The sequence below is a fragment of the Miscanthus floridulus genome, chromosome 3, assembly GCF_019320115.1.
Source record: "Miscanthus floridulus cultivar M001 chromosome 3, ASM1932011v1, whole genome shotgun sequence".
Taxonomy (NCBI): Eukaryota; Viridiplantae; Streptophyta; class Magnoliopsida; order Poales; family Poaceae; genus Miscanthus; species Miscanthus floridulus.
This window is the reverse complement of record NC_089582.1, coordinates 23,654,326-23,663,177: the sequence shown is the minus strand read 5'-3', so window position 1 is coordinate 23,663,177 and position 8,852 is coordinate 23,654,326. Positions and strand designations below refer to the sequence as shown.

Genomic DNA, 8,852 nt, shown 5'->3' with positions numbered 1-8,852 from the left:
TGTATCTTTTCTTTATTTTGCACGGAGGTAGCAGATGCCATTCCGGTTCCGCGCGCCCATGGACGAGTGTACTCCTCCTTCCCCAATCAGACATCACATCAGGGTAGGGGGTGGCCAGGAGAGTCTCCGGCGCCTTCGCAGTCGCAGACTCGCAGGCATCTGGTCTGGCTATCCGATCAATCGTCGTCCACCCGGCCTGACCCTTACCATCACACAGAAGCAGCCACCACTCATCTCATGTGGTCTCCAGCCTTACACACCCATCCCATCCGTCCCCCCTGCCGCGGCCCTGCCTTCCACCCTTTCTGTATGCAATGCAAGCAAATCCAGGCCCCGGGCCGGCTCCTGCGAGGATCCTATTGACAGCCACCACAGGAAAAGGAGGTCCTATTCCATCCCTGGTCTCCACTCTCCGGGGAGCACCCTTTCCCTTTTCACTCCGTGCACAAACCTAACCAAAAGACAAATAGCAGGGCACGCACTTAGCCTGTTCGTTTGGTCGTATTTGGCTTATAAGCCATAGCTTATCAGCCAACGAACAGTATTTTTCTCTTACACCAAACCAGCCAACAGTACTTTCAATCATGACTTATAAGTCAAACAAGCCCAAACGAACAGAACGAATCACTGCTACCACCACCACCACCACTACTACTAGAGTCAAATAAGCCCACCACCACCACCACTGCTACTACTAGGGTCTTATAATTGTTGCATGTGCAAAGCTACATGTGTGTCATGTCACCACCAGGTTAGATATCGAGAAGGCTTTTGGATCAGCAGTTGGATTTGTTTAGCAGGTGCTCGGATAGATACCCGTCAAGGAACCATGGATCAAAAGCGCAACACAGAGCAGCAGCAAGAACAAGATGCAGAGAAAGGAGGGCGCTGGCACTGGCTTGCCCAAGGACTCCACGCCTGCTGCTGCTGCTCGTTATACTGTAGCTACCCTTTAGCCATGGACGTGTCGCCCCGAGGCGACACCCAGCCGGTGTGCCCACACGCCACAGACGCCTCGCCCAAAGAGGCGCCGATGCTCATCCCACCTGGTCCGCTCCGCTCCGGCCCGGCCCCGGCCCTACGCCGCGTCACCGCAGATGGTCCCCGGATAGGGCAGAATCATTTCGTTTTTGTCAAACCACGCTCGCGAACAGCGGCCAGTGACCACGGCACGCACCTCGTGTAACCTGTCAAAAAGGGGAGCGGCGCTGCAGCCTGCAGGGACGACGACGGGTCATGGTTCCATGGCGATCGCAGAGATATCCGTCCCATCGGCTGCCGCTGGTTCGGAAAGCCATTGCCCAGCCAGGTTCCACGCCTCCCATCATCGCCGTGTCAGCGCCGAGCAGACCCGACGGACGCCGGGGTCGGTTCCGGCGAGTTGGCGGCTCACAGGCGGGGGGAGACAGCACGGAGAGAGCAGCTGCGGCGTCGCGGTCGCAGGCCCAACCGATCAGGACGGGGACTGGTCATGACTCAGTGGCAGTTAATTTACAGAACTGTTACATCGCCGGCTCCGATTCGGTTTGCGCGGCGACAAAAGAAATGTACCCATTGAAGCCATTCTTCACTGGTGAATGATGGTGATGTGATCACCGGTTGGAGTTGTACAATGTTGGGGGTCCGGTCCATGTACTACCCATATAAGAATACTGTGAGCTGAGGGGGGGAAGAATATTGCCCATATAAGAAATACTGTGGGCTGGGGGAAAAAGAATATTGCATTGCATCAATCAGCTACGTCTTTCTCTGGGATCTCTTCTCTCCTGTTGGCAGATGAATCTGTACAGAATGCTGTTGTTGTATCATTGGTAGGTGTCAGTGTGGCTTGAGAGATTCAAATGCCGAAATGTTAGAAAACTCAAAACACGCCTGAAGCAGCACAGTGTGTCTGCTCTGGAGACTGGAGTTGCCAACCATAAACCACCTGCAGAAAATGCCCTTGTATCCTCAGTCACTCCCGTCTGTAGAACAGGACGTAAGCAGCCGGGGTCTTTAAATTGTCTTCGCTCATAGGAGTCACACAGTCGTCATCGAACTTATACCACCCCTTCCCTTCCTCGTGCTACAGAAAAGACCAAATGTGTCAGTAACCCACCTTATCAGCCAACCAACCTTGATCATCAATCAAGGAATCAAAATGAAATAAAAAAAAACTAATGACTCGGCATGGGCAACGATTCAACGTCAGTGTACAACAGAGCAGAGGGACTCACATAGATGCTGGCGGTATAATGGCCCCCTCCCATGTTCCCGTAGTGGTTGCTAATAGCATACAGGCGATAATGGCTGCTTGGCTGCTTGCTCTTGTCCGCGATGTAGGATGACAGATCCAAATCGCCAGTGGGGAAGTCAACGAATGTCTCCAGCTTGTTTCTTGTGAACTGAGTGTAGGAGAACCTTTTGAGGTGGATGACCAGAACTTCGGGCAGCCTCCAGAGATCCAATTTCTTCATCGCTTGTTGATGCTTCTTGCAGCACGGGCAATACCTGATAAACAAGCACAGAATAAAGTGGGACTCAATAATGAAACCAACAGTACGCTAACAGTTTGGAATCGCTCGCTAGGGTACCACATTTGAGGAGATATTTTGCACAGGTACAACGTATTGGGGAGATATTTTGAATGTGTAATGAGTTTAATGCTTGCAGTATTAGCGCAACAATGATTTCGTTTTAGAAAGAAGATTGTAAAGAAGGCTATTCTGCAAACAGTTAAGCAAAAAGCAACACACTTGTCCCGCAAGGTACACTTACCACATGTCCTCCGGCCCCAATGGTTCCTCTTTTAGAAAGGCTTCCAGACAACCATGTAGTGCAACTGAATCTTCAGTTCCTTTTGGGATAAGCTCAAGCTTGTGAATCTCAGGTAGATCGTTCAGCATTGAGGTAGCATATTTTCTTGAAGCATTTCGTAGCCAGTGGACATTCACGTGCAACCGGCTTGGTGCTGTCTCAAGTAAATTGAGCTCATTAATTTCTATCTTCTGTTGCTGGCCATCACCCCTTTCACTTTTTAAATAAAATTCAAACTCCTCCATCTGTGCCTCCTTGTTAGAACCAGAACCCCCATCGTATAAATCATCAGGTCCTTTCGTTATTTCACATTCACTAGCACTACAATGACTGCTTTCAGGGCTGTCTTCCAATTGGCTGTTCTGAAAATTATTACTGCCTGAATCAGAAGACGTTGCATCCATCAGATCGACGGAGTCACTATTAGACCCCATACAAACATTAAGTGAACCAGCCCCGTTGGAAAGTCGAAATGGACTCAACAACTTTAGGTAGGTATCCCGAAGGGATAATCCATTAATTGCCTCTGGAAGTGCTGCCAAAAGTGGGGCCTCAAACTCCCTCATTTGTGGAGTTAAATTATCATCACTAGAATGCCTGAGTGAAATGACAGGTAAACACAACGTTAACAGAATACATAAAGGTCACGAAGGGCAAATTGCATCACTGTACACCAAATTTGGGTGTGCTTACTCATCAAAATATTGATGTGTAAAAACCACAAGGGGGGATTTCTCATGTCTTTTGGGTAGACGGTATGCTGCCAGTTTATCTCCATCCCTCAGCAATGAAACTGAATCTGAAGGCTCCTCCAAGTATCGAATGATGCAGTTATTATAGACCTGCATAGTCAGTTCCAGTAAGTGAAAGAGCAAAAGAACTTGTATTGCTTAAAATAGCTCCGAAAATTTGCAAAAAAATCAGAAGGGGCAACGAGGAAGGGAAATCATACCTCCGTAACCAGCAGGATCTCATCATCTCCAAGTAAGCAAGCAATGCCTAAAGCCTGAACAAGATCACTCAGAGTCCCAAATTTTGGCACACTGACATCATATGAGCATGGCTCTCTGCTACCATCAGTGCTGAAAACTGTTACGGTCATTACCCTCTTTGCCGTGGAAGGTACAGGCAAAGATAAGTACATAAATGGGTCAAATGTGACAGATGTTTTACTGCAAGTAGGACAAGTTAATGTAGATTTGTATTGTCCCTGCAAAAGATAATCAGAAGAGTTTATTTAACAACATACACATAAAAGGATGCGCATTGAACTATCACTGCATAAAATATATAGTTTCACCGTGTGACAACAAAATAGCAAGGTGCATCCTAGCAGTGGCAAGTGGCAACAGATTACAGAAAATAAAATGGATAGCCAATGTCTCAATGAGGATGCTTCTATGTTTTCTCAAATAGGAAATCTTAATATACTGTGGTTATGCACTTGTTATGGAATGGCTACGGATAGATGGATTAGCAGAGAGACCCCAGATAGCTGCCCTTCCTCGGGGACTATCTTAGGGTTTCTTCTTGCTTGCCTCTAATTGATACATGATGGTCCCTTTTATAGAGACAACTTACTTGACCCCTAAGTAATATCCTAACCGAATCAATCTATCTTATTCCTTTCCTAACAAACCCAATCCATCCAATCTAATCTGCCGGATACTGTTCACACGGTAACGTTCACGCGCTACAGTACCACGTGGGCCCCAGGGCCGGCTCCACTTGCCATATCAGCACTCTCTTAATTGGTAAAAACTATAGATTGACTAAGTGTTTTAATCCCAACCCCTGATTGGTGTTTAGATCTGCAAAAATATCTGTGCAATAGAATATGGTCATTTCCATCAGTATTTAACAAATGGCATATTTCTAGTTTGTGAGATCAATTGACAGATATGAGGTTACAAGCACGAAAGAACTACAAATATGTCACTGTTTCAGGACGAGCGGAGTTTAAATAATAGGGGGTTTAAACTTACATGGCATGTATCAACTATAACAGAATCATTTCGAGCTAGATGGTTGCTCCAGTACTCATCTGCTACTTCTTCGTCAGGACGGCCACTTGCATCTTTTGCTTCTTCATACGGTTTACATTTAACCTGGTTAAGATCTTCATGAAGACCATCCAATAAAAAAGCAAGAAGCTCCTGTGAATCATGCTGATTAAAGCCACTGAACTGAGGAGCAAAACACGCAATTTTTTCCTTGAAATGATGAGGTGGAACGGGTTTTCTGTCAGTCCATAAGCTCCTCAACAGTTCTCCAAACGCCAAAGCAAGTTCACCCTAGTTAATGGAAAAGTCAGCAAACAATTATCTGAATGTTTGCAGTAATTTTTTTTGCATTTTAACGAGAAAATCTACATACATTCAATCCCAATGGATTAGTCCGGTTTATATTTTTGGCATAATCACCAAGGAAGTAATCAACAAGCTTTGGTGTGTGAGCCAAACATTGAATTGAACTGTTCATAAAGCAAGTATTTCCAAGATTCTCCAATCCTATTAATCCCATAGAACCAGCTCTTCCAAAGCTTCTGTAGGATAAATCATAATTCATATCACCACCAATTTTGGATGTTAAGGAGTCAGACATTGCATAGACTTGCACTTCCAGAAGATTCTGCACGCACAAATGAAAAGGATAAGGAACTACATCTGGCAAGAAAATATTAGGCCGTGTATATAAGAAGATAAAAAACAGAAGTTAATATCATCTCCAAATATTAAATTAATTCCAGTGAAATGAAATAAAAAGTTAGTAGAGGGATCAAATGTGGCAACTGATACTACCTCTTGATCTGCATGGCAGCAGTCATGTAGTCTATTCCATTCATTCATTAATATTAGGTTTGTCTGCCCTGAAAAATCCCAAACATGAACCTGGATAAAGAAACATTAAGTAAACAGCAGTAATGGAAGTGTATTTCCAAAGTTGGAAATGTGAACAGCAACATACTGGTTGAGAATCAACATTAAAAATCTTGTTAGCCCGTTTGTAGTTCTCAACTGGATTGTCCTGAAGCAGAATTAAAGGCGTAAGTATTATCCATAGAAGGAATTAATTGAGCCACAAATTGCCTGTCAAGTATGGTACCTTTTTGCTGATCTTCAGTGTCAATATACTTGTTTCTCGGACAGAGATCCTAAGCACCAAAGGATAAGCACCAGCACTATCTCCAGCAAAGGAATGCTTATTTTGTAAACCCAAACCAGAGTTTTGCCTGGCAAAAAACGACACAAAGCATTTGTGAAACACAACTGTGAGCCTAAGATGCAAAGGGCCAAGGTACAAGCATTGATCAAATATCTGGAGAGCATTATGTTATATAAGTTATGGAGTAATAGAGCTAATTTCTACGAAGCTGAATGTCACTGGAGAGGAAACAGATTTCAAGTCAAACACAGTGAAGAGAAATATTTGACTCCACAAATTAGGGTATAGTGGTATACTCATTTGTGGATACTCAAGGGTGCTTCCAACTTATCAAATAAACAGATAATGAGAATATGAGATAATCTATGTGTTGAACCCAACCAATGCTCCTATTCACAAAGCAGGACAAACCTACAATTCAATGAAAATTGCAGACCAGATAGGCATACATGTTGCGGTGAAAACCAGTGTGTGAAAATGTATTCTGTGTGAGGATACAAAGCGATGGGCTCCCTTGGATTATAGATTCTGATGTTTGATGTTCTTTTATGCCACATAGTGAGAGGATAGAGGTAAAATTGAGAACATCAAGGAACACGAAGCAGGACATACAATTTCATTCATGACTTTGTTTACACAAATATTGCAGCAGATCTGCAGCCTGTCTAGGGAACAACAACAATCTGATCAAAAGTAACACAACAGAAATCTAAGTGCATGCCTTTCATGTGCACCATACATCATGCAGCATGCGAAACACGTAAGGTTTTGAAATTTAATTTTGCTATACATGCCTTAACTACCGGCGGTATGCTGTGCTTGAGCATTCTGGATAGAAGCAATGGTCCTGTTTTAGTTTGGCATCAACACAACGGTCGTCGTGCATGGAACTCTGGCAAAGCTTGCAACGGCAGGACACGTGTCCAAAATACACACAACACGCCAAGTTAGCAACTAATAAAGGAGTTGCTCCGACACACGCCGTCGTCTCTCTGGCAAGTTGGCATCACCTTGCCCCCTTGGAGGATGACAGGGTTCCCATGAGCAATGCTGAACACTCGTGCCTTAGATCTGATCGGTGTTGCACAGGGGTGGATAACGAGCCAGCTGCACTTTTTTTCAGCTTTCTTTGAAATTGGCAAGCTTATTTATCATAGTCTCCTGAATTGTTTGAGACCCAACTTCAAACCGAGCTTAACGAGCCAAGCCTAACAAGCCGAGCCAAAGTCGAAATTTATTCAAAATCAAGTCATTTTCATTTTAAAAGAAAAACGAGTTCAATAACTACATGTCTTAACTACCGACTGTATGCTGTGCTTGAGCATTCTGGAGAGAAGCAATGGTCCTGTTTTAGTTTGGCATCAACACAGCGCTCGCCGTGCATGGAACTCTGGTAAAACTAGCAACGGCAGGACACGTGTCGAAAATACACACAACACGCCAAGTTAGCAACTAATAAAGGAGTTGCTCCGACACACACGCCCTCGTCTCCCTGGCAAGTTGGCATCACCTTGCCCTCCTAGAGGATGACAGCATTCCACTGAGCAATGCTGAACACTTGTGTCTTAGATCTGATCGGTGTTGCAGGCCATGACTGGACTTGGGGAGGTGCGTTCGAGCTTAAGGCATTGCTATAGACACGTTTGAACACTGAAACCTTAGGGCCTGATCGCAACTCAAAATGGTGTAAGGACGAGATTCACTTGCCACTACAATCACTACGTTGACAACAAGAGCTGAATCTACTATATCAATCATTGCCTGGTTCAGTATAATGCAACCTAAATGGTTCAAGCTGCTCCATCACGCTGCTACGGAATGGGCAGCCGTTGGGCTGGTGCATCAAAATCTCGATCCCCCCTAAAAACCAAAGGCACAGACGAAGCTGCGGAGGAGCTCACCTAGCAAGCGCCCTCGAGAGCTCATCGGCCGGGACGAGCGCGTAGCTGCGGCCACCTCCGTCCCCGCCACCGGCGCGGCACTCCCCGCGCTCGAGGCGCAGGACGAGATCCGGGTGCAGGAAGCTGTGGAGCAGCCTGAGGCCGTAGTAGGAGGGCGACGCGGCGGCGGTGGCCGCGTACTGCACCCCGCCCGCCGCCTCCTCCTCCCGCACCCGCGCCCACCACCTGCACACGGGCACCGCACCGCATTGCCAAATCAGACACGGCAGCTCCCAGAGAGCGAGCGACTGGGAGAAGGGAAGGTACCTGAAGGGGACGAGGCAGACGGCGGCGGGGGAGGAGGAGGCGGCGGCGAGGGCGTCGCAGCCGGAGGTGGAGGCGGAGGCCGGGTGAGAGGCGGTGGCGGCGGTGGCCATGGGCGGCCGCCGCTCGCGAGATGGGATCTGAGGTCGGGGAGGAGGTGGATGGGTGGCGCACGCGAGTGAGCTGTCGCCTGGTCCTCCCGCGGGGCGAGCCGCTTGTCGCTTTTGTTTTTGTTCTGGCCTGGGAGGACGCGGCGGAATTCCTTACGCCCCACGGCGAGCAGGCCCCCACGGTGCCCCCCTGTCAGCTCCCCACGGTGCCGCCCCTTCCGCGCTCTCTCTCCTGTTCCAGGCTGCTGCTTTTTCTTCTCCTTCGAGCGCCGATGCAGTGACCTTCCCCCAATGAACTGACGGAGTGACTCGTTCGTTATGATTCCTTTTTATTTCAGCGTTTTTATTCCTCTAACTGAGTTTAGGAAGCCAATAGAGCGACCTCGCCCAATAGGTTCCTAACACTATAGTTTTTTTCAATTTCTCCAGGCTCGATCAGAAGCCTGAAGTTAGTGTAGATGCAGTAGAAGAAATTATAAAAGAAATTAGAGATGTTGGTAGCAATAATATGTCTATAGAAAAGGAAGCATGCGATGTCCTTCGTTGTACAGGAGTTGAGAAACCGGATCTTACAGTC

The 8,852-nt window shown here is 46.8% G+C and overlaps 1 protein-coding gene across 1 annotated transcript; it reads right to left on the bottom strand.

Annotated features, from left to right (window-relative positions):
- Positions 1-759: 759 nt before the first annotated feature.
- LOC136541457 (ubiquitin carboxyl-terminal hydrolase 8-like) lies at positions 760-8,483 on the bottom strand. The gene is made up of 12 exons (XM_066533351.1): positions 8,169-8,483; positions 7,863-8,087; positions 5,902-6,028; positions 5,764-5,823; positions 5,598-5,687; positions 5,173-5,427; positions 4,782-5,090; positions 3,749-4,006; positions 3,490-3,638; positions 2,758-3,393; positions 2,217-2,490; positions 760-2,065 (listed from the first exon to the last, which is right to left on the bottom strand). The coding sequence occupies exons 1-12, from the start codon at positions 8,276-8,278 to the stop codon at positions 1,955-1,957; spliced, it is 2,604 nt and encodes an 867-aa protein (XP_066389448.1). The 5' UTR covers positions 8,279-8,483; the 3' UTR covers positions 760-1,954.
- Between the last annotated feature and the right edge of the window lie 369 nt (positions 8,484-8,852).

Coding starts and splice junctions, on each gene's coding strand:
- LOC136541457 (XM_066533351.1), bottom strand. CDS start 8,278: ATGGCCACCGCCGCCACCGCCTCTCACCCGGCCTCCGCCTCCACCTCC. Junction 6,029..7,862: donor CTCTCGAGGGCGCTTGCTAG/GTGAGCTCCTCC, acceptor GTTTTTTGCCAG/GCAAAACTCTGGTTTGGGTT. Junction 3,394..3,489: donor ACACATCAATATTTTGATGA/GTAAGCACACCC, acceptor CATTTCACTCAG/GCATTCTAGTGATGATAATT.